Source organism: Notamacropus eugenii, chromosome 3, assembly GCF_028372415.1.
Source record: "Notamacropus eugenii isolate mMacEug1 chromosome 3, mMacEug1.pri_v2, whole genome shotgun sequence".
NCBI lineage: Eukaryota > Metazoa > Chordata > Mammalia > Diprotodontia > Macropodidae > Notamacropus > Notamacropus eugenii.
Window position 1 is genome coordinate 231,828,659 of NC_092874.1, and position 27,677 is coordinate 231,856,335.

General features: G+C 49.7%; 1 protein-coding gene across 8 annotated transcripts in view; it reads right to left on the reverse strand.

Annotated features, from left to right (window-relative positions):
- BAZ2A (bromodomain adjacent to zinc finger domain 2A) overlaps positions 1-27,677 on the reverse strand; it is a 34,618-nt gene that overhangs the window by 2,652 nt on the left and 4,289 nt on the right. For 2 of the 8 annotated variants that reach the window (XM_072655064.1, XM_072655061.1), the window contains exons 1-28: positions 26,389-26,586; positions 16,875-17,012; positions 14,450-15,040; positions 13,359-13,544; positions 12,573-12,791; positions 12,015-12,218; positions 11,456-11,516; positions 10,263-10,371; positions 9,945-10,046; positions 9,561-9,771; positions 8,269-8,330; positions 7,827-7,892; positions 6,765-6,980; positions 5,418-5,672; positions 5,103-5,317; positions 4,701-4,775; positions 4,333-4,516; positions 4,163-4,222; positions 3,921-4,065; positions 3,058-3,686; positions 2,601-2,817; positions 2,365-2,520; positions 2,103-2,257; positions 1,578-1,864; positions 1,231-1,363; positions 977-1,123; positions 359-588; positions 25-168 (exon numbers count right to left, since the gene is read on the reverse strand). In XM_072655064.1, the coding sequence (XP_072511165.1) occupies positions 25-168; positions 359-588; positions 977-1,123; positions 1,231-1,363; positions 1,578-1,864; positions 2,103-2,257; positions 2,365-2,520; positions 2,601-2,817; positions 3,058-3,686; positions 3,921-4,065; positions 4,163-4,222; positions 4,333-4,516; positions 4,701-4,775; positions 5,103-5,317; positions 5,418-5,672; positions 6,765-6,980; positions 7,827-7,892; positions 8,269-8,330; positions 9,561-9,771; positions 9,945-10,046; positions 10,263-10,371; positions 11,456-11,516; positions 12,015-12,218; positions 12,573-12,791; positions 13,359-13,544; positions 14,450-15,040; positions 16,875-17,010 (5,195 nt within the window). In that variant the 5' untranslated portion in view covers positions 17,011-17,012; positions 26,389-26,586. Of the gene's footprint in view, positions 1-24; positions 169-358; positions 592-976; positions 1,124-1,230; positions 1,364-1,577; positions 1,865-2,102; positions 2,258-2,364; positions 2,521-2,600; positions 2,818-3,057; positions 3,687-3,920; positions 4,066-4,162; positions 4,223-4,332; positions 4,517-4,700; positions 4,776-5,102; positions 5,318-5,417; positions 5,673-6,764; positions 6,981-7,826; positions 7,893-8,268; positions 8,331-9,560; positions 9,772-9,944; positions 10,047-10,262; positions 10,372-11,455; positions 11,517-12,014; positions 12,219-12,572; positions 12,792-13,358; positions 13,545-14,449; positions 15,041-16,874; positions 17,013-26,388; positions 26,614-27,073; positions 27,309-27,677 lie in introns of those variants that run through there. The other 6 variants (XM_072655060.1, XM_072655066.1, XM_072655063.1 and 3 more) reach the window with 5 other exon arrangements.

Below are 27,677 nucleotides of genomic sequence, written 5' to 3' on the forward strand. Positions count from 1 at the left end.
TGAGGACAGGAAAGGGCCACTCACCCGCCCCGCAGAAGACGTTCCCTCATGGTGGAGAAGTCCATGGGGTTTTTGATGATGCGCCTGTAGCCACTAACCACTCGAGGATTCACGGGTTCTAAGAAGGGCCATGCTGAATCATGAGACTCCATCTCCATCAAGATGATCCTATAGCCCGAGATATGCAAGCACACTGGAAGGTGGAGCCCAACAACCTAGACTGGGGTGGAGAACCTGTAGCCCCGAGGCCACAGGTTCCCCCACCCCTGACCTCAACCCTCCAACAAGAGCAGGCCTCAAATGCCCTATCTCCACTTCCTTCTACTCCACCCCACCACTATCACCCAGGTTCACTTACTCGCAAAAAGTCAGGTCACTATGGTGGTGCCTCATGGAAAGGCGGCGGCGTTTGGAGGAGGATAGCCCTTCCCCAGAGTATCTAGACACAGCTGTCCCATCCTGGCCCCGGGACACAGCCCGAGGACGTCGTTGTCGCCGGCTCTCCAGCTCAGAGAAACCCAGTGGTCCACCTTTCCGCTTCTGGCCCCGTTTTGGAAAGCCCGGCTTCTGAGGGAATTCTCCTTCTGCCTGCTGACAAGGGAAAGGGGAGCACCATTCTTATTATTTTTGGTTTCTAGTTCCATCTTATCATTAATCACAATTCCTCTATTAAGTTTTAATTTTTCAAAGCAGTTTCAATTCAACATAATTTATTTACCTAACTAGCCAAATGAGTAAGGTAGGTTAAAAAGCCATTCACTGAAAATGAGGAAAACTAAGATATGTAAGAAGTTAAATGATTTTCCTTTGCCTTAAAGGTCCCTAGCAGGACCCAAACCCATCTGACTCCTTTTCCTTTGAAAATGCTGTGTACTTACAAGATGGAAGGTGTGAGCAACAGCACTCCCTTGTGAGGAGCAGCACATCCTTTAGGTTCTGTTTGAGATGGAGGGAGGGAAAGGACAGAGGGCCTCACCTGGGCCATACAGACAGCACAAAACCAGTCCCCTTCAGGAACAGTGTCCATCTTGGGTCGGTGGCAATAAATGTGGCAGCCACGGTCACAGCCATCACAGAGCAGCAAGAATTCATCATTATCACCCTTCCGGCACACCAGGCATGTCTGAGGAGTGCCACAGGGAGATGGTGAGCCCGTGCCTCTGCCTGCTGCTCTTCCTTACGCCCGCCTCTCAGCCCCAGTCTCCCCAGGCCTTTCTTCTAGCATCTCACCACTTTGTTGACAGACTTCTCCCAAGCAATAGATCTCTCCAGTTGATCCAGGCAGAGACACACCTGGGCAGCACTCCTGCACCGCTCTAGGGTCTGCCTCCAGGTCCGGATCCGAGGAGTGATCTCATATGCTCTGAGTGAAGAGTGGGGGAAATGGGGAAATGACCTTTGGTGGAAGAGAGCTCCTGACTTCCCTCCTCCCCAGAGCAAAGGGCAAGAGTCATTTGATTTTTGTGGAGGGAAGAGGGAGAGGAACAGGAAGTTTTATTCCCCACAAGGAAAAACAGGGTACACTGGGAGAGGCAGCTCCCCAAACTTTCTTCCTTCAACGTAACAGTATCACTCACATCTCTGTGGTCCCCAGGGCAGTGGAGTCCGGAGGGCTCAGCAGTGCCTTCTCCAGCACAACTTCATGAGGTGGCCAAAGGGGCTCTCGAAGGTACCTTCGCTCCACATTCTGCTCTAGTGCTGCAAGTCGAAGGACAGCCAAATCTAGGGGGTTGGTGTCCTCCCGTTGAGGTGCCAGTCCCTCTCGCCCCCGGCCTCGTGCAGTGATGTCCTCGAGTAGGTCTGGCACGTGCTCACAGTAGGCCAGGTCCTCTCTGGCAGAATCCGGGCTGGGACACATCCAGCCCTGAGGAGGGAGAGAAAGTGGGTTACAGGTAAGAGAAAGTAAGGGCTCTCCTGGAAGAGATGGACACTTCAGACCTTGACAGTCAGAATCAGTCCTTCAGATTTCATCTGATTTCATCTTCACAATTCCCTGAGAGGTGAGGGAAGGCTGAGGATGAATTTCCTCATTATTAAGGAGGGAAATCCCTGCTTAGCTTCTTCCCCCTCCCCCCACAAAGGTCCAAGGCTCCCCATTATACCCGGATCTGCAGATCGGCCAGTAGTACCCGCTGTTCTAGCTCCTCCACGCGCTGCAGCATCGCTAGGTCTGCCTCATAGGTCCGCTCTACCGGGGCCCAGCACGTGAGCTCTTTCTGAGACATGGAGGGCAGCCGGGTTGGCTTGAGAATGGGGTCTAAAAGGAGAGTGCAGGTCAACAATCATCCTTAATTTTGCCTCTGATGACTGCTGACCCTGGGGAGCCCTGGCAGGGAGATTCTGGGGCTTTCCAGCTGCACTCACCTGTCGGGGGCCTCAGGCAGACCTCCCTCAGGAAGTCCCTGTGCTTGCTGAGGTGCTTGTGCAGAGCCTTCTCCCGGATGCCCCGGGGGTGGAGAGCCCTCAGGGTGGCCTCCAGCTCCTCTGGATCCCGGATCCACCACCAGCCCGTGCACATTTCTGCAGAGAGCCAAGAGCATGAGGGCACTGGCTGATAGAGGGCACACACATCTGACTGGCTTCCTCATTACGATGCTTACCTGGAGGCACGGGCTGCGCTGTCAGCTGAGTCAGGTAACGTTGTTCCATCTGCTTGAAGAACTTGCTAGGGGGTCGACCCCTCCGTTTGGGCTGCCCGAGCCCTACTGGGCTTTGGGGCCCCTTCCCAGGGGCACATAGCTTAGGAGCTGAGATAGACAAGGGGGTGGAGGAGAGTGGCTTTGGGGAACAAGGTTTGGCAGCACTGGGTCCATTCATCTGTTAGGAGAAATTTTGGAGGTCAGAGTACAAGGGATAAAGTGGAGGAGAGGAGGGAGGGAGAGAAAGGGAAAGAGAGAAGGAGGAAGAAAAGGGAGGGTGAGGGAAGGTGAGAGGTCTAGTCCTAAGCTGAAACACCCATCTACCCACCTACTTGTGGATCTACTCTTCCCCTCCCTCCAGCCTCCTGCGGATGGGGGTAGGGGGGATGGAGGAAAGAGGCTAAGCTGTGGTTCTTACTGGCTGAGAGGAAGCAGGTGGTGTTGGTGGATCAGGGGTGGGACCATCCTCTGAGGCACAAGGGGATGTTGAGGGAGCAGCATCACAGGGTGTCCGAGGGAGCAGGTTGAACCAAGGGCCCTGGGGATTGGGGGGATCAGGCTGGCTAGGCTCAGGTTCCTCAGGATACATTGGGGGTCCAGGCTCTAGCTTGCCAGGGCTGCTGTCAGGTGTGAGGACAGAGCTACTCAGCAAGGATCGATGACTCTGAGTTTGACTCAGCCATGAGAGGAACGCTGACTGGCTGAGGTCATGCTGGCTCTGGCCCAAGGACATAAGGGAGTCCTCTGGCTCTAGAAGCCCACTGAAGGCCTGCTCTTTGGCCTGCTCCTGGACCTGGGCTTGGGCCTGCTCCTGGGACTGAGCAAACTCATGCTCCTCCTTTGCCACAGGTGATACGGGAATCTCGGGCTGCTCAGGCACAGGCTTGGCCTTTCTGGGCCTACCCCTGGCCCGAGCACAAGGTGACCAAGTCTGGACATTTCCTTCAGCCAATTCCCTCTTCATTCCCGAGAAAGAAGGTGTGGAGGGGGCTGGAGGAGCTACCCTCTTTGGGGAGTCAGCTTCCTGTTTTATCACATCCTCTGAGGCTGCGGAGAGAAATGAGAGGTTCAAAATACAAATTAACACCTCCCCCTCCACTTAATCCTCATGTTCCAGACCCTTCTCTCCATTCTTCCTCAAAGTTTTGACAGTTACAATAGTTTCGAGAGGTGCACCCACATACACACCCCCTTTAAAATGGGAAAGGATGCTCACAGCCCAGACCCCCAGCCCAGATCCCCAGCCCAGAGACCAATTATGGGAATAATGGGAACACCAACCTGTGGCTTCCTCAGCCCCTTCCACAAAGATTCCAGACAAGTATGGCAGTACCCAGTATCGCCGCCTATAACGATCCTGGCCCAGAGAAACTGCCCGCAGCATCTGGGATGAGTGGAGTAACTTCTTGCGGAAAAACAGCTGGCGCTGGAGAAAGATGAACCCAAAGCTATAGTCAGTTGTACACAGGGCTACCTCAACACTTTCACCCAATCTGGGAATTTGGGGTATAGGATGCCATTACCTTGGTGAGTTTTTCTATCTGTCGTTCCAGTTCAGGAATGCTGAATGCTTGGGCATCACCCTAGAGAAGAGATAGAGATAAATATGATGGTCAAGAGTGAGTTGAGAAGTGAGGCACTCACAGAATGCTCCCTACGTCCCTCATCCCACTGCCCCACTCCAGAATGGCACCTCCTCATCTCGGCGACCCCGCCGACTGTGGGAGGCTAACGCTACTGCAGCCTCTTCTTCCTCTTCTTCCATCCCACTCGTCTCCTCTGGGATCCGGGAGCTTCGTCTCCGGCCTACGCTCTCCTCCGAGCCCAGAAGTTCTGCCTCAGACCGCCCGGTTCGCTTAGCCAGAGTCATTTTCAGTCTGGGAGTAGGAGTTGGGGTGCAGAAAGGAGAAGGGAAAGAGTAATAAAGAAAACCGACCCGAGCAGCCTGAGCGGAAGATGCAGCCCCCCTCCTCAAACCAACTCAGCCCCATGGTGGAGAGTACCAGGGCTCCGGGAAGCCACAAGACCTTCCCCAAGGCCCACCACCTGCCCTACGCCTACCTCCGAAGCCGGCCTTCAACAACCCATTTGTTCCTCCTGTAGCTGGACATGTTCTCAAGGGTCTTATCAATCTCACTGTATGGGAACAGAGATGAGGTCTGAGGAAGGGCTCATGGGAAGGAAGAGAGCAAGGCTGGGAAGGGGTCTCTATCCATCCCTAAGTCAGACAAATAGAATCCTGTTATTCACTTAAGACAGAGACTGGGAAACAAGAAACCGTGGAGGTGTTTCCTCTTGGGGAAGGATGTGGAGATCTCATTTCACTAAGATGGCCCACAACCCCTCCAAGCCCTCAGGCAGATGACAGCCCCTGATGGGCTCATCTGTTCTGACCTGGCCTACGGCTGACTGGGCCCAGAAGTTTCTACCTTCTGAAACCAAGGTCAGACCAAGATTCCTTACTTAATGATGAGGTTGGAGCCATTGAGTTCATGGATGAGGAAAGCCAGCACTGAAGCCTTTTGTTGGGGAGTCTGAGCTTGGAAAGGTTTGGTGCGAAGGTTGTCGCAGACTGCTGGTTCTGCCCCATAGGCCATGAGGAAACAGCGAAGGATCTCTGACACGTTGTCCCTTGTCAGTGAGATCTCAGATACCTTTTCTCCCAGGATCTTCAGCGACTGGAGAAAAGGAAATGGGATGAGGAGAGATGTGAAGACGAAGGGAGAAATCAGCCATCCTAGCTCTCAATCCTTCCATCCTGACATGACAGGCCCTCACCTGGCAGTAGGCAGGCAGGCCAGGGTCATAGAGAGCAGCCTGAAGCAGCCTCACCAACAGGTCCTGCACCTCGCCCAAGGCCTCGCCCTGGCACAGCAGCCCCTCCTGCAGAGTTCCCAAGCTGGGCACATCCTTCGCTGGATCCAAGCCCAGCACTTTGCCAAAGCTGTGCAGGAACTCCACAATAGTCAGGCAGTGTGAGAAAGCACTGCTGGGTAACACCAGACCAGGAATTCTTGAGAAGTCAGGCAGGGGCTGTGGAAGGGAGAAGGAAGGCAAAGGGCACAGACCCCCTCTGTCAGAGACTGGGAAGAAAAAAGCCAGGAGAAGGAGATTCCTTCCAACTGCCCTTCACCCAGAACACCGCCACATCCACTTTCAGACATGACCAAAACAACATGTTTGTTTTGTTTGACTATATTTCCTTGTTACAAGGGAAGGCTTTTCTTGTGGGATAGGGAAACAGAAGAGTTAGAGAGTGATAGTGAAGGGAAAAGAGAAGTGTCACTGACACATCTGAAAGAAGTACACAGGAGAGGATAAGCTCTGGAGGGGACGTAAAGCAGGGCAATGTTGGTCCTACTACGTTAAGTTAGACAGAGATAGCCAGGAAAGTTTCACTCCTTTGCATACAATCCTACTTTTCTTGGCCCTCTTTGTATATGTATATAGTCATGCTGGGTAGTGATTTTCAAGCTATGTGTGTGTGGGTGCATACACACATGCTTTTTAATGTCTCTATAAGGAATTGTGGTAAGATGGATAACCTAGCTGGCCTAAACATTCTGGAAATTAATCTGAAATTATGCCAAGAAACTGATTAAAATACCCATAACCTTTCACCCAGAAACTCCAATGCTAGTCACATATCTCAAGGAGGTGGATGACAAAAAGACCGCATATTACACTAAAATATCTACAGGAGCACTTTTTGTGGTAGCAAAGATCCAGAAAAAAAGTAAATGGGCATTGATTGGGGAACAGTTAACCAAACATGAATGTAATGAAATATGACCATGCTACAAGAAGTGAAGACTATGAAGAAAACAGACACACAGGAAGACCTATCTATATGAACAAATACAAAGACAAGTAAACAAGGCCAAAAACCAACATAGACATTCACCACAACAATGTAAACAAACAACAAAGACCACTGAAACACAATACTTTGAAATGCTGACAACCAAGCTTAGTCCCAAAGAAGAGATATGAGGAGGGAGGAGAAACATCCTATAAAATGCAAGTGGTGTATACACAAAAGATATCAGCAAAAACTTCTTTAAAAGACACTGAGTCTCCAGGGCTGTGGCTCCCCCTGCCTGTACCCCCAGTCCCCTAAGTCACCTGGTGGTCAGCCAGGCACATGTCCTCCGTGGGCTTCTTCATCTCCTCCAGGATCAGCTGCTGTCGCTGTCGCTCCTCCAGGCGCCGCTGCGGGGCTGACGTCCGCTCTGCTTTGCAGGCCGGTTTGGCCTCCTCTTTCTCCTTTGGTCTGACCTTCTCTTTCCTGACTTTCTCTTTCAGTTTATCTGCCTTTGCTTTCATCTTCTCCTTTTCAGCCTATTTATTCAGGGAAAAAAAGAAAATCCACATAGATGCTGCTGCTATTGCAGCCCAGCTCTGCTATTCCCAGACACGTCTGGCTGGTGCCTAGAACGCCCAGAGACTCAGCTGCCTGTGATTTATCAGTCAGAACACCTGTGCTAAAGTGCCTCCACTGTGCTAGGTACAGAGATCCCAGGCCCTGCCCTCAAGGAGCTCACCATCTAACGTGGGAGACACGACGCTAACAAGACTAGGACGTGTGTGTGCACAGACATCAGCTGTGTGTGTGTACCTCATGTATGTCACATGTGCACATATACATCTACACACACGTGTACAGATGATGAATTACAGATCTTCAGCAGAGAGAAGTCCCTCATTAACAATAAAGAAGACTGGGACAGTGTTACTGCAGAAGACAGATGAGACGAGCTCATTCCAAGGGAGCCGGGGGAAACCCTCAGTCAGAACACGGGAAAACAAGTGCAATGTTGCTGGATTGTGGGGTGTATGGGGCATGTAGGATATAAAGAAGGCTAGAAAGGCAGGAAGGGGCCAGGTGATGAAGGCCTTTCCAAGTCAAATACAAGATTTTCTATCTAACTGTGGCAATGACAGGGAACCAAGCAGAGTGAAGGAGGGACTGCAATGGATAGAAACCTCTACCCAACAAACTAGTGCACCAGGTTGGGGGCATGGCCATCAGGGCTTGGCCCAGGGATGAAGGGAGAAGAGTGAGGAGGCAAGGGTGACAGCTAGGTGGTGAGCCTGGGTGGGCCTGGAGGGCAGTGCCCATCCTCCCAGTGACAGAGAAGGCCTTCTGGCCTCCTATCACCTCCCTCTGCACAGACTCACACATACCTTGGATTTCTTCTTAATTTCCTTCTGCTTGGAGCTTTTGGCTTCTTGTTTTCGTTGGTTTTTAGCCTGCAAACCACAAAAAAGTGAGTCCCTTGTCAAGTCTCTGCTATCTCTGCTTGAGCTACAGACCCCAAACACACGTGGAACAATGGGAGTGAATGATGGGACCAAACTCCCCCTCCTGGAAATCACATGGCCCCTCCCCAGCATGGAACTTGGACAATTAACCTGCACAGGCTTCGCTCTAACTAATAATCAACAAAAAGAGGACGGAGCAGGAATTCCCTGGAGGACTCTTGGGTTTTATGGGTGACAGAACAATGAAAGGGGCTTGTTTATTCCCCATCCTTGACAGTGCTGGCACTGGGGGGTTAAGGGCAGGAAGAAAGGATGAGGCATGTCTAACGGGTGGCCCACCTACACCTTCCCCCCTGAAATATACCTTCCTTCTTATCTTCTTCTTAATCTTGTTCACCTTGACCTTTTCTCCATCACTCGAGGCATCTGAGAAAACAGAGGAAGAAAAAGAGCTAAGATGGGGAAAACTGGTCCTTCAGGGCCAATGCCTTATTCCTGGGGGTAAGTTCTTCCACAACCAAAATAGGTCCCCAGAGCTCTCACAAGAAGCCACAGTGGTCTAAGTCCCAAAGTGCAGAAGAGGACTCAGATGTCTTCAGAGGCAACTGGAGCCATCTTTGTAACTAATCAGTTTGGTGTTCTATATGGCATTTTATTAGGAAGAAGAAGACGGGGAGAGGGAACAGGCATTTATGTAGGACCTACTATGCGAAGCACTTTATAAATATGATTTCATCTGACTCTCATAACCACCCTGGGAAGTAGGTCCTAGTATTATCCCCATTTTACAGATGAGAAAAACGAGGCAAACAAAGGCAAAATGCCTTTACCCTTGCCCAGGTTCATACAACTATTAAGTGTCTGAGGTCGATTTTGAACTTGGGTCTTCCCGACTCTAGGCCCCGGAATCTATCTACCTAGGAAGATGGGCTTTTAAAGCAGGGCCACCTGTGGGAGAAAAAGGGCAAAGGAAAGCAAAGCCAAGGAAAGCATTGCCCTCTACTCTCTCTGGGGCAAACACTGAAGATTTATGTGTCCCTGATAGGTTTCAAGTCCTAACTGAAGTCATGCTCCATCCTCTATCCAAAGGGGCAATGTCAGATTCTCTGGCTGGATTTTTCTCCACTGATAGTTCTAAACTTCCCCCTCAAAGATGAGACAGTTTTCTTAAACAATAATTCTTCTAAACCATACATGCAGTCTCTTAGAAGATATGCTTTTGATATAAAGTTTTCTCTCAGGCACAAATTAAAAATTTACATAAGACATTTAATAAAAATTCAGTTATCACCACTAAAGTATCATTGAAATTCTCTATTTCAAGAGTTTTGATGAGTTTTCTTTGGAAGGCCTGTACACGAGTGGGGTCAAGTGTAAGTCAGAGGCCCAGAAAAGTGTTAACAGCACGTGGGTTGCCAGTACAGGTGAGGCAAAGAAGAAGGCACCTTTTCAGGACCAGCCGAAAGCAACAATTTAGAATAATGAAAGAAAACTGGCTAGGGTGAGGGACTTGATAGCCACATCATAAGTAGGGGGAGAAGAGAAACATCTGCCCCATAAGCACCTTGGAACCCCAGATGACCTTGAGATATAACTCAGGAGTGCTCACGAAAGGGTCTGGCCCCAATGGGGAAGGGTGTGTGTGATTGCTCTTACCTGGAGCTTCGAGTCTCTTCAAAAACCTGCCATCTGTCTTACTCAAAAGTTCAGTGATTTTCACTTTGGGCGGCCGCCCACGTCCGCGTTTTACTTTAGGCATTTCCTTGGCTTTGGCCTTCTCACTGTTTCGGGGACGACCTCGCTTGCCAGTGATGGCCTGGATGCGGGAAGGTATCTCCTCCACTGAGAGCTGTACCCATTTCAAGCCCTGGAGTAGGAATAACAGCTGGACTGAAGTCATGAGTTGAAGGGAGGGAAAGGACCAGGTATGACATTCCTGCTGATGATATGGCCCTTTGATCTCACCACCCCAAGTCCACAGGCCCTCCAAGCCTGGCTGAACAAGGCTGTGGGTTCACTTAAATACACTAAGAACTATACCTCAGGGGTGTCCCGTTCTTCATAGAAATCTCCAACAGGCATCCGAGGGCTGAAACTGAAATGCTCCCGGCGGACGTGGTGTACTACATTTCGGCTCAGGTACTGGAAAGAGAATGAGACATTTCTAAGGATGTCAAGCCTCCTCTGGTCCCCAGTAACTGGCTCTCTACCACATTCCCTAGGGCAGGCTAAGAGGTGGTGTGTATTTGGAGCGGGGAGTGGCACGGGGGAGAGATAAGAGCAGAAGGGTTGGAAATCTCCCTCATAACAGATCTAGGTGACCTACCTCCCTGGAAGGTAGCCAGTGACCTCTGTTACCTTAATCACTTCTGGAAACTGTTTCATCCTTTTTCCACAGGGGCCGTAGTACCATGTCTCCCCTTGCCACCGGTGGTTGCCCTTCTTGATTCGTACCTCTCTCCGCCATCTGCAAGGAAGCACATGGCCCTATAACCACATCCCCCACCCTATCCACCCCGCACTGAATAGCAAGCTCTTTGTGATCCTTTGTCTAATGGCAATGGGGGGCAAAGCCCAAGAGACCATCTAATTTAACTCACTCATTTTACAGATGAGGAAACTAAGGCTCAGAAAAGTTCAATGACTGACTTCAAGTCACACTAGTGTCAGAAGTGGACTCGGAACCCGGGTCTTCCTGATTCTAATACCACTATTCCACTACATGATCACTAAAGGGTCATGGAAGGGAATTTGCAGAACATGCTACTGTCAGCCCACAAGGAGATGATCCAACAGCATAAGCCAAAAAGGACTTTACATCTCCTCTTGCACAGTCAGCCAGCTGAGACTCAGGCTCTATAAATTCCCTTCCTGGTATCTTACAGGTCAGACTTAATTGGGATTTAGAAAGGAAATCGGAGGCATGATAAAAAAGGAGAAAGGGAAAAGGGCATTGACGTAGTCAGGCAGGAGAGAAAGCTCACTGCTGACTCTGGGAAATGACTCAGGGGATAGGGTTTAGTTAGGAACTCTGCATTCTGAGAAGCACCACTGCTAGTAGCCAGCTGAGCCTCAACCTCCAAACAAACTTCTAACCACAGCATAAGCTTGGTGACTCCCAAGGAACAAAGAGTAGCCAGGGAGGCAGCACTACTAGACCCGAGGTAGGTCAGCCAGCTCCCTCCTTCCAGTCTCATTCTTTTCCTTCCCCTGCTCTTCCACAGAACTCTGTAACAAGTCACCCCCAAAGCTGCACCAGCCCAGCCTTGCTGGAATGACTCAGAGATCTGGGGCTACCTGCCAGCCTGAGGGAGGAGACAGTGGAGACCCTTGGGCAGAGCTAGCTATGGGGGCAGAGGACAGGCTGCCATGTGGTAAGGAAGGAGGAAGGGCAGGGAAAGGCACAGGAAACCTAGTCTCTCATGACAGAAAATAAAATGTTGTAGACACCAGCCTTGACCTCACCCCAATCTTATCTGGTCTGGAGTCCCCAGGTTTAGAAAATGTCCTCTCCTCTTGGGTTTTTGAAAATTAAAGACTGGAGCACCTACCCATGCTGAAGGGGAAATCGAACCTCCTCTGGAGTGGCAATCCGTCTCCGCAGGACATCTCCTAAGGGAAAAGTGGACACACCCAAAAGGAAGGAAACTGGTGAGACAAGTAGAAGGAACACAGAACTCCAATGTTAGGAATGGTGGGTTTGAGCCCCAGCTTTCTGCTTCTTGTGCGATCTTGGGCAAGTCATTTCCCCTCTCTAAGACTCATTTTCCTCATCTGTAAAATGGACAGTCTTAGCCCAGAAGAAGGGACGAGGCTGGGGACAGGCTGTACAAGCTGTCAGATGTGTGAGCTGTATTGGCTGGTTTTGTTACCTGTTTTTCTTTGTTATGAGGAAAGACTCACTTGGGGCAGAGAGAGATGACTGTGATATAAAAAATGAAAGGTTTCAACTCTCTTCTTTAGTTGAGGATGATTTCTAAGGGTACCCTCATGGATGAAAGGAGGGGTAGGAGTAGTTAGCCAACCATGCTGGGTAGAAAGGACTATTCCTTGTGAACACACTGGTCAGGGCCACAGATGGAATGTGATAGTGGGATCTGAAACACTTACCATTGCCAGAAGCAGCACCTCCTCCCTCAGCCTTGTCTCCAAGGTCAGGGGGGCACCCAGGACCACTGCTCCCATCTGTGTCCATGTTCTGTGGGGACGGCTGTTCGGGGGCTGGCTGGGCCAGGCCCGGAGAGGCAGTGGCTGAGCGCACCTCTACTTCTTCCTGTTCTGGATCACTCCCATTATTCAGTTCAAAACTGCCATCTAGAACCCAGAAGGCCAGAAGAGGACTCCCGTCAGATGGGAGGGATGACAGGGTCTGGCTGCGGGCACGTGGGTTCCCAGGGTGCCACAGCCTAGCTTAGTGCCTGGTCCATAATGAGCTACTTGCTGACTCAGAAACATCTAACCTGGAACCATTGGGGCCCCTGGAAGCTCTCTCCCCCTTGTTAACCTTACAGTTCCACATTCCTTCTCCTGAGCCACAGTTGTCTTCATGCCCTGTTTCTACCTTTTATCAAAGCCTCAATATTACCCCACAGCCTGTATCAGTCCATACATCATCATCCTCCCCTTAACCTCTCTTTACTCTCCCACCCAATAACCTCCCAGACACACCTTGCAAGACAGACTCCCCTAGGACAGGAGGTGAGGGGGGGTTGGCAAAGATCGAGGCTGAAGTTTGGCTGTCGTCTGCCAAGAGACTGAAGGTGGTGGAATTGTTGAGGGAGGGGCAATCAATGGCTGAGATGTCAGGGCTGTCTCCAAGGGGCAGTTTGTCCTGTTCACCCACCAGCTCTGAGTCATCCATCCCATACAGCCCACCACTCCCTGGCTCTGTTGTAGAAAAGGGAATGAGAAGGGCAAGACATTTAAACACAGCTCCTTTGGGACCTGGGATCGCTCCTTCTATCCCAACTGCCATGGCTATGAAGACTCTGACATCAAATGAAAGGACACGTCTAATTGGATGTTCAGGGATGTGTGGGTAGGGGCAGGCCAGGGAGCTAGTTGCTCTGCACCAACCAAAGAGCACTACTGAACTGCTCTCTACTCCAATAAGCTGCTCTCTCACTTCAAGGGAATGGGATAGAGAGTGGTCTGGACAAAGTCTGAATGAGCCTGGACTTACTGGAGAAAGAACAGTTAGTTTCCTCCAAGTTTAGAACGTTCCCCTTCTATTAAGTATGAGAACTCACACACAAGAGTCCCTTGGGAAATAAACAAAGTCAGCTCAAGCTTGATCTACCCCAATATTTCTATTTGTAAATTTCAGACTGTGGTATCATTTAGAAATATTCATGAGATTGGTAGGTTCAAAGTTCTTTATGCCTCCCCTAGGCTATCACTTCTCCCCAAGCAGCAGGTAGATGGCTGTACAACACCTCAAGCCTCCAAGCCCACCTGGAGCCAGTGAGTCAAAGGGCTCCAATGGATCTTCATCAAGGATAGGCGAGTCTTCCAGCTGTTCTGGAAGATGGGAGGGGTCATCCAGGCAGCTCACTGTGGGGTCAGGGACCAGGACTGAGACCTCTTGGTGCAGTGATTCCATAGAAGGGGCTGAGCTGGGATAGTCACAGATCTTCAATTCTAGGAGAGTCCAGGAGAAGGTAAAGAAGCCCAGGTCAGAAGCTTAGATGAGCTCACTCAACCTGGAGCAGGCAGAACAGCTTTAGCAAAAAGTCACTAACTCTGGGCAAGCAGAGATGCCCCACAGCAGCTTCACCTAGGGCAAGGCAGAATGAGGTCATAGACAGACCCCACTCTCATGTCCTTAGAAGAGTTTTTCATCTAGAGGGAACAAGAGACAGAGAAAGCAACAACTTGGTTCTGAAGAGAATCACTTTGGCACTTAGCAGCTGGGAAGAGCCAAGGGTAAGCCAGGTTGTTATTATGATGAGAATGGGGGACCTGGTAGGAAGGAGGGGTTACCTCATATGTACACATATACCCAGTGAAAAACGACAGATGGGATGGAGAAAAGCAAACAAGCATAACACTGAGCTCTGGACTGCTCCTTTCTCTCCCCTGAATGCCAATTGATCACAGAGGCTTGGCAGAAACTGGGAAGGCAAGCTGCCCACCTCCTTCAGGAGGACTGCCTGGCTGGCCCTATGACCTGGGCTCCTGGGACGCTGTCTCACCCTCTTCAGTGCCACATGCCAAACCCCCTCCTTGGCTTTCTGATGAAGGCACCTGCAAGGATTCTTAGGGTGGGAGGGGTAGGGGAAGGGAGTGGTGGTTCCTGGCTTGCCCACCTGCCCTGCCCAGGCTGCCGGCTCCTCGTGAGCTTGAAATAATTCGACCTCCCACTCTTGAGCAGCCGCTACTGCCACAAGAACACCAGCCGCTTGGCTCTGCTGATCACCAACATGCAAATCAGCCTCCACTGCAGAGCGGGAAAGACGGGTTCTTCTTGCCTCAGAAACAGGCCACAGCCCCAAAGCCCTGCTTCTCTCCCTCCCCTCCCTGGCCCTCCCAGCCCATCCCCGTACCTGGCTGTTCTCCTTCCAGCTCCAGGCTACCCACCAAACCAGTGCCATTCTCTGCCACAATGGGGGCCAGCTCCTTATCAGCTGCCTCACCAGGGTGCTCATCTTGGTCAGGATCCTGGGAAGGTGCAAAAGTCTGGACACTGGAGCCCAGCATAGGAGAGGGTGGTGAAGTGAAGAAACCAGGGGGTCCATTGGATATCACCTCAAAATTCTGATCAGGGAAAGAGTCATATAGTTCCTGTGAGTCAAAATTGAGTCCCATGGGACTCTGGGTGCCATTGGCCCAGAACTCTTGGTTACCAGCCCGAAGGTTAGTGTTTTGACTTGGGGGTGAGCCCTGCCGGCTGCCCCCAATGGTGCCATTGAGTGGATATTGTCTGTGGCCTGAGAACTGGGAGAGAAGGGGTGGATCTTTAAGGTTGCTGCCAGTACTGGCAGGTGGATATTGCGGATAGTCCCAGAGACAGTCATAGGCCACGCTGGGGTGATGGAGGTGGGAAGTGCCAGAGGAGTGGGGAGCAGAGTTCAAAATCCCTGAAGTAGTGTGAGATACAGTAGATAAGCCATTAACATTCACATCACCATTCAAACCTGTGAGAGGGAGGAAAAAGAAAGGCAGCAGTTATCTCTCACCAAGATGTGCCTGCCAAAAGAGCCCCACACTGAGAGCACTGCCTAACGGGAGGGGAAACAGGAAGGGGGGATTTCCCCTCTGCTATATTTGGCCTCTTGTCTCCAGGGAACACCATCCCCAGATACTCCTGGCTGTAAGCATAGCAACTACAGCTGAGGGTGCTGTGTTCGGGAAGCACTAGGAAGTGGGGGTTGGGGAGCTCAGCTTCTTGTGGGAACCACCAGAAATAAGCCGACCACTCTGAGTGTTCGGCACTCTTATTTTTTAATATAAGGCTACAAGATTCCCTACGGTGACCTCTACTCCTCATCCCCAGCAGAACCCAGCAATCACCATAGGGCCATGTGGAGTCCACTGCAGGCCCTCAGAATCACTGCTGAGCTTACTTCTCTCCTCCCTGGGCTAGATTGTTCATCCCTCCCCCTCCTGCCTGGCAGAAGCAATGGAGCCGCCAGTAGGGACAGGCTCCACCTCAGCAGCACATGCAGATCCAGGCTAAGAATAGCTTTTTCAGTCACCCCAGCGACAAGATCCCAGCTTAGGGGGCTGGGCTTGGCCCCTCCTCACAGCCACTGGAGGGGAATGTGTAAGGGGAGGAGGGGAGAGTCTTCGTGACCAGTGATGGAGACTCCAGCTCTCACTCACTCACTGCCAACAGGCAGGAAAGCTGGCAGGAGGAGAGCTGGAGGGGAGGGAGAGAAGAGGCACCAAGACAGGCAGGTGAGAGGCCCTTCCACAATGACACGAGAGACTAAAGGGCTGCATACTCCATCCCTGCAAAGAATTTTGCTCAAAGACCCCTTCCATAGAAGGGAGGATGAGGTGGGCACAAGGATCTCTGTATTTCCAGAAGAGGCACGGGGGCTTCTCTTTGCCTCAAAGTGCAATTCACTTGGATCTAAGGAGGATTACAGGCTTTTGGCAGGGCTGGGGTGCAGAGCAGCTGATCGGTCAAATCCTAGCAAAGGCTGATCCTAGCAGCAAGACTTCCATTCAGAAGTATACACTGCCTAAAGAGGCACCAGTTGAATATTGAAACCCTCCCAGGGTTTGGGACAGACACAAGAGCTCACAGCTTCTACTTTTTCTCCATGTGTCTCTCTGTGTGGTCAGGCAAACTGAGGAGAACTGAGAAACTGATCTCTTCTACCCCAGCTGCCACTCAAAAAAAAAAAAAAATACCAAAGGCTCATCTCTATATTCTCCAACCTCCCCCTTCCCCCTAACTAGCTATCATTCAATCAGATTTAGAGTTGGAAGAGACCTTAGAGGTCCTAAATTCCAACCCCCTCAGGACCAAGAAGAGGAAACTGAGATACAAAAGAGCTAAGTGACTCAACCAGGATCACAGTAACTAGTAAGAGCCCCAGGTCTTCTGCTCTGTCCACTAAACACAAAGTAGCACAATTCCTCCTCCCTGAACTCTGGGAAGAAGCAAAGGGACAGAGCCACCACAAGAACAGCTTGAGATGGAAAAGTCAGGAAGCATTCTCCGGCCTGCTTCCCGCTGAACCTCAGACAAATCACACAGGCCTGACGCTATGGCCTCAAACACAGTTAGAGCCATGCTGAGCATGGATGGGACCCTGCTGCTTCCCCCTGCCCTCCTCCCCTTTCTCAGATGCCAGATTTCTTCCTGGCAGCTAGACATCTATCGGTGTTCCCCTCTCCCCCTGGCAGGAGCAGGCTCAAAAGCCCACACTAGTATTAAAGAGGAGCCAAATCTCCCATCATTTGCTCTGAAGGAACGAAGTCCCTCCCCTGCCCAGGCAATCTTGCCCTTACACTCACTTTTCCCTTGCTGAGAGAAGTTCATGGGAGACCCGTTAGTGTAGACGCCCTCCCCGGAGGAGGGGGAGGGTTTCAGTCCTGAGGCAGCAGGTGCAGGGGGAAGGCCAGTAAAGTTAAAATGGTCGTTTGCCTCCATTTCTGTGGGAGGGGAAAGAAAAAAAATACTGGAGGTTAAACAAAGTCATGTCACCTGGAATTCTACCACCTACAGACTTCCTGGGGAGGAAACCTCCCTCCATCTACAGTGTACTCACTTGCCTCCCACTTCAGCACTGCCAAAGGAGAGAGGAGGAACAAGATCCCCCCATCATCAACACCAATGCAAACCCCTGTTAAAAACAATCTCCAAAAGCCAGCTCTGCTTGGGGATGGAATAGGAAAAGTTGGCAAGGCCAGAGAGGGAGAAGACCCTCTCATTAGTTCCAAGCCCAGCTCACACTCTCCATCTCAGGAATCTGCTTTATACACAATATTTTGGCCCATCCCACTTCCCTTTTCAGTTCAAGGGCAAACACCTGAGTCACAGACACAACCTGGGAAGATGATGGCAAAGCAACATTTGGGGGGGCAGGGGTCCATTGGAGTGTCAAAGAAGATTAGATAATTAGATCATCTGACACGTAACCATGCTGCATGTTAGAATACCAAGGTCAGCTAAAACAAAACTTTCTCGGTTATCGTGTCCACAATCCCAGATATCCCAGGCAGGAAACAAGTACTACCAAATTGTTAGATCAGAAATGTGAAAAGGGAACAATCAATTTGCCAGGATTTTAGAAGATATGAAGCAGGCAGGAAAAGGCAATTCTAGATCTATGAGACTTTTTGTACCTGGAAGAAGCCTTTGCCGTGATCGAGTCTAACCCTCTCATTTACCTAAGGCTCAGAAGTCTATACTTTGAAATGACTTGGAACTCCAACTCAGGTCTCCTGACTTTTTAGTTCAGGGTTGCTCCCCTCATACTCCATTCTGACCTGAAGATTCCCTACCCTAGGGAAGTGGCCTGCTCTCCAAGACCATGGTGGAGAAGAATGGTAAAAGTGGGAAAAAGTTACATGAGAAGACATAATGAAGAACCCCTTTCTTATATGTCCATGGTATATGGTAGCACAGAAAGGAGGTTATAGCTGCTATAGGTAGGTATGTTTGTGGCAGGGAAAGAGGTCTTTTTATCCAGTCATCTACCATAATATTATCTTCTTCTTAAAGACAATGAGGCAGAGAACTTGGGAAAGCGAGGATTTTGAAAATGTTCTTTCCATACTTCAACGGTTTATTATTTCACTGGCGTCTATCTGCCCTCCACAGACACCGGCTGAAAAAGTCCTTGTGGTCCATGGCATTCATGAGTTTCTCTGATCTAATAATGCACTCCCCCAAGTCTGCCTTCAGCTCATACTAGATCACCAACACACTGGGCCCCAGTCTTCAGCTAGGGGGGAGTGCCCCAGCTTTCACTCCACTAGTAAAGTCCTTGGACACCCAGGATCCCCTACTCCGATTGGTCAAGACTTTGGAGTAGGACTTTAATGAAAAATGAAAAGAATAAGTTTAATTTTAATGAACATCCAGAAGAAAAAGAGAACAGAGGGAGGAAAGAGGAAATAGGAAGGAAATGGGAGAGAGGTTTAAAGGTTAGAAAAGAACAAAGAGAGGGAGGAAGGCAGGCATTCAGTAGAGGCCTGGAAACAGCTGCTGGTAAAAGCCAGCTTGCTCTTATACACTGATCCAGCCTCTACTGGCATTGGCATAGAGTAACTGAATGGGGAGGGAACAACACCCATTCAACCAATGGAAGAAAGAGTCCGCAGGACAAATCAAACACAAACCCTAACTGAAGCAAAGGAGCCCAGAACACTGAAGACACAACTAACTCCTGTGTAGCTACAAAATGTGATTTCTTAAACATTGCTTGTAATCCTATATTATTCCTGTACTACCTGTCCCTCAGTACCAGAAGAACTCAAAAGCTAGATGGAATTTTATTTTGTTTTATTACATTCTGGCTCCTGAGCAGGACTGCTTCTCAAAGCTTGTACCATTTGGCTGCAGAATTCAGGAAGTCCATTTTCAGGAGCTGAAGACTCCAAAGGAAGGAACTGAGATGTAAATTGCTGATATCAAAGCCCGTCAACTTTTCTTAACCAACTTTATAAACCATATTTCTCTACCATACACATCTTTGATCTCAACTAAATACATACAGTAGGTTCCTCCCTCTTCTTCACTGACAGGCAACAGTTCACTTTCCCATTCCCCCATCCAATTCCCCAAGAAACTAGTGACCTTCCTGCTGCTCTGGGAAGGCACAGCATTTCCTGTTACATAAATTAAACATTTAAAAAAAATATATGAGCAGCTGCTCATAGAAATCAGATAAAAAGAAAGAATAGGAAATTATTTGGTATCCTGGAGCTGGGCATTCTCCACCCCCAGCTTCCCTGGACAGCTCATTATGACCAGCATTACTTCATTAAGGAAATTTTTTTTTTAAGTAACATAAAACTGACTGCATACTGACCGCTTCTGTATTATGTTGTGTAGACAAGGAGAGATGCTGATGTCTGGTCTGAAAGGCTACCCTATTAATCTGAAATACCACACCAATGTGACTGTAAACAGACCTCCCAACCAAAGAGGGGGTAGGGTTCCCTTAGCCAGACCCTTCTTATTTATGATTCCTTTTATGATTTCCCAGGTTTCAGACTATGCTAATGGTACTCAGAATATGGGGATACAAAGGCTATTTAGCATCAACAACCCTATATCCAAGATGATTTTCACAACAAAAACCTGAAAGTAATTTCTGTCTTCCTCTCTAAAACCATTATGTCACTGGGGGAAAGGGAGAGAGGAGGGGAAGAGAAGGGGGTGCAGTAGGGGTGTTGACTGAGAAATGGGTACAGAAAAAAAGAAAATAAAGCAAGGAGGGCATCTCTCTTTGTACTAGTGGGATCACAGCCAAAAGAATGCAAAAATCAGTCAATGCCCAACTTTTAGAAAAGCATCCGGTAGAAAGAAAAGTCCTCATGACCAGGAAGTGAAACTAGGTGAGCACCCTGCCAGAACTAGTCCTATGCAAATGGGTCATTTAAGGGGGCAAGAAGTTTCATTTCCAAGAGTTAAGAACACTGCCCCCTAAAACAGAGAACAGAGAAGCACCAACCAAAGCCCTGAAAAGCCTGCCTTCTTCTCACAAGGGTCACTGCTCAGCTGGTCAGTGTTAGAATTTAAGGTGAAAAGGCTGGCGATGCACAAAATGCTGAAAGAAATATTCAGACTTCAATATAGGTTACACAGCTCCCTACCGTGACCAATCCTGACACCACCAACAGCAGCACCATTTCTACAGCACCTACTATGGGTCAGGGTGGCAGCTAGGTGGTGCAGTGGATAGAGCACCACTGCAGGAGTCAGAAGGACCTGAGTTCAAATCTCACCTCAGACGCTTGACATTCACTAGCTGTGTGACCTTGAGGAAATCACTTAACCCCAATTGTTTCATCCTGAGTCATCTCCAGTCACCCTGATGAGTATCTGGTCACTGGATTCAGATAGATCTGGAGGAGAAGTGAGGCTGGTGACCTGCACAGCCCTCCCTCACTCAAAACAAAGTCAAGTGCAAGTCATGTCATCATTCTCTGATGGCATGGTCTTCTTTGGCAACACAAACACAAAAACTATGGGTCAGGTGCTGTTGTTTAGCACTTTAAGAAATATTATCTCAGTTCTCACAACAACACTGAGAGGCAGGCACTACTATCATTCCCATTTTACAATTGAAGAAACTGAGGTAAACGGAGGATCACACTGCCTCCGTCTGGGGCCTGAATTTGAGCTTCAATCTCGCTCTATCCACCCCTGCTACCTCTAGGATTCCTTCCTTCCCCTGGCCCCCAAGACACAATTATTGCTTCTGTATTCCCTGTTCTCAATTAAAAGTGCTACTCTTTTCCTCAATAGAATTCCCAAGTCATATCAATGGGGTTATCTTTATCAGTTACAGAGATCAGAAGTTTCCCTTCTTTCTCTCACAGTAAAAGGAAAATTTATCTGTTAGGCTGTAACTAAGCTTTTAAATGGAAGGCAGCCTTGGCCAACACTACATGTTAACAATCCCCCATGCCCCTCCTGCCTCAGCTGCCACATCCCAACACCAAAACTGCAAGTTCACTGGCCTATTAGAAGTGGGGACAGAACAACTGCCCCACCCCAACCCCACTAGAATGAAACCCCTAAAGATCTAGAGTTTCCATTCATAGTTCCTAAAGCATTAAGGAAAGACTGCTTTGACGGTTCTATCTAGAAACCCCATTCCTCACAGCTGCAGGCAGAGACAGGCTACTCTCCCCTCAGCTCTGGGTCCCAGCAGAACACTGACCCAGGGCAGTGTATGACATGTGCCAATCTGATTGAAGTGTGTTCTCTTTACCCAACCCTAACCCCTAGCAAATCCCAAATAAAATTCCATCTAGTGTAGGAAGCCTTTCCCAACCCCTCTGAATTCTAGTATCTTCTCTCTGTTTTTTATCCTGTATACCTCTTTACATCTATTTGTTTCCATGATGTTTCCCCGCTGGACCATGAGTTCCTTGAGGACAGGGACTATCTTCTGCCTGTTTCCCCATCACTTAACTGCAGTACCTGGCAGAGAAGAGACGCTTAATAAACAGTTTTTGATTGATTGAAAACAAAAGGGGAGCTTTTGTTTTTAAAGAAGGTGAGGGGGAGAAGAAGCAGTTTGTACTAAAGGAACTCCCAAGCAATGTGCCAAGGCCTAAAGACCCAGGTCATTACAGGCACAGATAAAACATAATTTACCTCTAAACTACATTCTTTCTCATCAACAACCTACTCATCTATTGTGGGCATGGATTTTCTCTAGTTATACCTAAAGCTTCCAAAATTCAAACCTTGCTCTTTAAAGATAAGAAGTCTTTGAAAAAGAAAAGCAAACATCGCCAACTTCTAAGCAAGTTAGATACAACTTAGTATACAACATTAAAAATCAGGAAGTAGTCTGAAAATATAAGCTGAAAGCAAAAGAAAGCATTGACCAAACACGCAGCAATCCTGATTCCTACAGGAAATCAGAATCAAACAGAACTTCCAGCTAAGAAGAGTTTAACTTGGGCTTTATTACTGCACCAGGTGAATGCCCTTGGAACCACACACAGCAGAGGTCATTCCAGAGGGTCACTCCAGTCCAAATCTCTGTGCCTTCCTGTATTCATAACCATCAGGATGACCCTGAAATAGGGCTAGGCTGTCCAAGCCCTAGAGACTCCCCACTGAGCACACAACTTAGTATGGTTTGTGAAAGGAGCTAGGTTAATCAAAGCTTAACACTTCTAACGTAGGCTCCTAACATTTGGGCTGTAGAAAGTACTCAATCAAGCCCTCATTTACAGATGGCCAGAAATGGACCTGCCAAATGGACAGAGCAGAGCTGGGATTTACTCAGATGCTTCTGCTTTCCACCACCAGAGCCACACAACCCACATCCCACTGTTGTCTTCTGATAAGTTTGGAGTTAAGGTCGAATTATCTTTTGGCTAAAAAAACCATCTCTAGTCATTATTCCCCAAAACTGCAGGGGATGAATAAAACTAACCCAATGCAGGTTTTTACTGTCAAGTGATTAAACCAAACTTCATCTGTCCTCTTCTAGGAAAAGGTTTCTGTTGTTTTAATATCTGGTCTCCTACAGGTTCTGCTGTCTATATATAAACATAAGATATAATGAATTACAACTATACTGATCAACTTTTTTTTAAAAAACCCTTTCCTGCACTATATCCTGGGCTATGAACAAAGGACTATATAGACTGTGAGAACCAAAAGGGACTGAGAGCAACTCTTTCATTTTACAGATGATGAAATCCAGGTCCAAAAAGGTTCAATTGACTTGTCCAAGGTCATATGTATGGAGCAAGCTGGGGAGGACAATTTGGAATTAGGTATTTCATCTCCAAAGCACAGAACCACAGACTGTTTGGGCAGGAAAATACAAAATATAAAAACCTGACCAAGTTACAAGGCTAGTGACAGAATAAGGATCAAACGCCAGGTCTTCAGACCGGGCTCAATCTACTCTTCCCAAGGTGGTAATATTCTCTCCTCAAAGTCAGAGCTTCCAAACTGCTTAGGAATTACAATATGACTCTAGAGGTCAGAAGAGAAGGATCAAGAAATAGTGATACAAAACCAAAGGCACTGGTGCTTTTTGTATCTCTACAGTCTACAATTCCCCATGGCAAAGCAAGATAGGGTACTCTAGCTCCCTATCTGACCTCAGGCCAATTTAATACCTTTGAGCCTCAATTTCAACCATCCCCGTGAGAACAGGCTAAAACTAATTTAAAAACTGTTTAGAATTAAGAAGAGAATCGGGACCACTCCATAATGAGAATCTGCTAAAGGAATCAAGTCATTTTTAAGATAGAGGCAATTAAGGAGTGCAATGGATAGAGCACCAGCTCTGGAGTCAGGAGGACCTGAGTTCAAATGTGGCCTCAGACACTTAACCCTGTTTGCCCCAGTTTCCTCATCTGTACAAAGAGTTGGGGAAGGTAATGGCAAACTGCTCCAGTACCTTTGCCAAGAAAACCCCAAAGGGGGTCACAGAGAGTCACACACAACCAAAAAGACTCAACAACAAATGTCTAGGATACAGAAGGGAAGTCTTAGAGGAGATATTTAAGCCATTAAGTATTTAGAAGAGGAATAAACTCTGTTTTATTTAGTCCCACGAGAGGGACTAGAACACTATGTGAGAGCCAGAAAGATGCAGATTTTTACTTAGGCTCATTAGATATAGATTCAGAGCTGGAAGGGCCATCTCTATTGTTTTACAAAGAAGGAAACTGAGGTCCAGAGAGGTTAAATGATTTGCCCAAGATGACACACATAGTAAAGAGGCAGATGGAATTTAAACCCCTGCCAGACCAATCCACTCCACATCCAGTGTTGTTTTCACTACAACACAATGCCTTGACTCAACAATTCTAACAATGAGGGCTATCCCTAAAGTGAAACCGGCTGCTTCCAGAGGCAGTAGGCCCTTCATAAGTGAGTGAACATTCAGTCTCCACTAGATGATTATAGCACAGGCTCCTATTCAGTTTTGGATTGGATTGGATGAGTTCTAAGACTTTTGGAACACTAAGAAAGGCACAGATATGGTGAAGAAATGTCTCTGTGAGGAAAAGGGCAAATGGAGAGCTCCCCATTTCTGTAAATACCAGGGCTCAGAATTTCTGAATATGGAGACTGATCCTTTCTGTGCTTCACTCCCAGTTAACACAAACTCATATGGAGTCGGTATCTCCTTTACAAGCATCAGCTTAGTTTTCTAAAGTTCATAGAAAAAAAGCATTTTTTGTCCATCTCTACTCCTATAGAAAAACCTCATGAAACCATCAACAATTTCCCCACCCCACAAGAAACACCCTCTAACAAACAAGTTCCTAAAGAATCAAGTACCAACCTAGGACTTCCAGCATAGGCTGAGGAAGAGAAGGGCTTAAGACCAAGAAAGGGGAAATAATAATTAAGTCTGAAGCAATAATCACAAGAAAGGCACAGAGAAGGAATTCCCTAGTTATGCATGTAAAAAAGAGGGGGTAAGGGGAATGCCAGCCAAGCAAAAGGGCAGGCATCTGAAGGAAGAAGAAAACAGCTCAAGACTGATTTTATAGTTCTCAGAATGTCAGAAATCGAAGTAGCTCAGTATCAAATGAGATAATATTACTTTAGAGAGGTTATGCTGCTTGCCAGACAAGCTTACACCTATCCCATCCCATCTCCCCCAAGCCAACATTTTTCTTTTCCTTCATTATTATATCCTGGACGTTTGATCTGGGTACCTGCCTCTACGTGGGGAGGCTGAGGGAAGAAAAGACTGGAACGACGCCTTCAATACCAGGAGAAACAACTGAAAAAGCAGCATCCTGAAAGAATATACTAGCGTTCTGGAGCCTAATTCTCCCCATTGCCAGGTCCTACCCATCTGAGAATCCTGGGATCAACCTATCTTTTATCCATTTTCTGACTAAGCAAAGGGACCAGAGCACATGGCTTGCCAAAAACAACAAGAACAACTTCTCGCAATCCAATAGAGACACAAGGAAAGATGTCCTTTATGGGAAGGAGTGTCATATGATACTCGCCTTTGTCATCCTAATTAGTTAGGTTTGCAGAAGGGTGAAAATGGCTCCCTTCTGTCCTCCCATCCAAGAAATCTAACAGGCACCAACTGAGGCTGACCTCAGGTTTGGATGAAGGCTGGGAAGATCAAAGCCTGACTTTCCAATTTTCTTAAACAGCCCTTTCCCCAAAGAAATAAAACCCATTCAAAATTAAGTTCCTACATTTCTAACTCCTGCGAAAACTTCTCATCCCGCACCCCACCTCATCGTGGGGAGTCCATCCAGCCCCTCTCCCCCTTGGGGTCCAGAAGATCAAAAGAGAGAAAAGGGAAGATGCTCAACCGCCCTAAATACGGAGCCTATTATCAGTCCTGATGAAAGCACAGGAAGCTCCCATCAGGGGATGACCAAGGCAGCCTGTTTTCATATCCCAAGCTGGTCCAAAAGAAGGCAAAAAGAACGAGAAAGGCAATAAGCAGAAATGTTGGGAGGGGGAAGGCAGAGCCGGAGGAACCAACCGCTGAGCCAGGCTAGGGGTGGGGGGCCGGGGGCGCCCGAGTGGAAGGAAGTCAGCGGCAAGGACTCCCAGGCCACATGGTGGGCTGGACAGGCCTGGGAGGCCCCAGAAAGCGAAACCAAATCTGGTGAAAAAGGACGTTTCAAAACAAGAGACGAGGCCACCGAAGGCACAGCTGCCATTTCCCGAGCACTTCCTGCCAGGAGGCTGGGGGAGGGGCTGTTTGTATACAGAAGGAGGTGGCAGCGGCTCACCCCCATCCCGACAAATCCCGGAGCGAAGGACCCCCCCCGGACCCCCCAGCAGGAGCTGCCGAGAAACAGGGTCCCCTCTGCGACTCCCAGGCAACCCCGAGACTGAACGTCGGAGAGATCGCTCCCCGTTGCTCTCCGAGTGCCCCCCGCCCCGAGCCTCGGTGCCGCCCGCCCCCAACCCGGGGCAGGGGACCCGCACACAAAGACCCACCCAAGTTAGAGGGGGCACCCTCCTGGCCCGCCTCGGCTCCGACAGGGGCTTGCCCCCGGCCCCGCTGCAGGGGAGTCCTTGCCTTAACCCCTCCCGGGGAATCCCCTCCTTGCGCTCTCCCCCCAAACAAATACTCAGGGATTCCCCGCGGGGGGCGGGGCGGGAAACCCACTCGGATCCCCGAGAATCAAGGGGGATCTCCCGGAAAGCCCCCGGCCCGGAGCTCCTGGAGCCGGGGGCACCCGGGGGCACCCGGGGCTGGGCCGCCCGAGCAGCGTCTCCCCCACACACACCTCGCGCTCCGGGCCGGCAGCGCGCGGCTGGGCCCGGGGGCCGGGCGGAGGTGCCCCCCTCCGCCCCGAGCGCTCCTCCCGTCCGTACCTGAGGCGGCGGCGGCGGGTCCCCCGGCCGGGCGCCCGGCTCGCGTCTCCCCGGAGGGCCGGGGGCGGGCGCTCACATGGCCGGGCGTCAGGCACTGGGGCCGCTCTCCGGGGGAAGGGACAGCAAGGACAGGGACGCGGCTCAACCGCGGGGCCCGTGCGGAGCCAACATGGCCGGCGGGGGAGAGCCCGAGGAGCCGGAGACGCCGCCGGAGAAGGAGGCGGAGGGAGAGGGGGCAGGGGAAGGAGAGCAGAGGAGAGAGGGCGGGGCTGGGAGGAGCCGCCGGCCGCGCAGCATCCAGGAGGGGACCGCCCGCCGCCGGGGCCTCAGTTCACCCCGGGTCCTAGCGCCGCCCCTCCAACGGAGAACCCGCCCCCGCCCCCTCCGCCTCGCCGCTGGGTCCTAGCGCCGCAAGCTACTCCCAGCCCCCGCCCTGCCCTACCCCGTGTCCTCCAAACTGGGAACACCGCGGAGCCCATTAGCCTCAGGCCAATTTCTTACCGCAGACTCCGAAAAGAAGGCAGAGGCAGCGGCTCCACCACCCAGGAAGCTCTTACCAAATTTCACAAAGGGGCCGCTGGGGTGGGGGAGGGAAGGTAGAGCAGTCAAAGGTGAGCAGGTCCCTCGCGGCGAGGGGTGAGGGGAAGGGAAAGGAGGGAGGAGCAGGTCTGTCCGGCGCGCTTACCTCGGTCCAGTGGGGGCAGACTAGCCCCTCCTGGCTCACCACTGTCCAGATGACATCAGCAGAACCCCGGGGTCGAGATGCTTCCTGCAGACGGGGAAAGTGGGTTTGGCTGTAGCACCTGAGCCCTGCGTCCGTCCTAAGCAGGGCTGTCACTGGGGACAGCGCGGCCGGGAGAAACTTGGGTGGATCTTGACGTTTGCAAGCGAGATTCCAACAAAAAAAAAACAAAAAAAACCCCAAACCGCCGCAGATCCCTCCTTTCTCTGGGCGTCCAGGGCTCTGGAGCTTTCTCTAACAAGGTGATAGAACTGTGCGAGTCCACCTTCTCCCCTCCCCCATACACATAACCACACCAACTGCGCAGGATTAAGGTTAGAGTCTGCTTCCCTTCCTTAAATTTTTGAGTAGGTACAATATCGCAGAATCTGAGAGCTCCAAGTCAACTTATTTATATTACCTAGCAAACCCCACACCCTACTTTATTTTACAGAAAAGGGAGACACTCGCCCAAGGCACTGGAGCCTTGGCCTCGCACTTCCCAAGGCACTGCTCTTTTTACACATAGAACCCACCTCCCTTGCACAAGCTTAAATTTCCAATATTT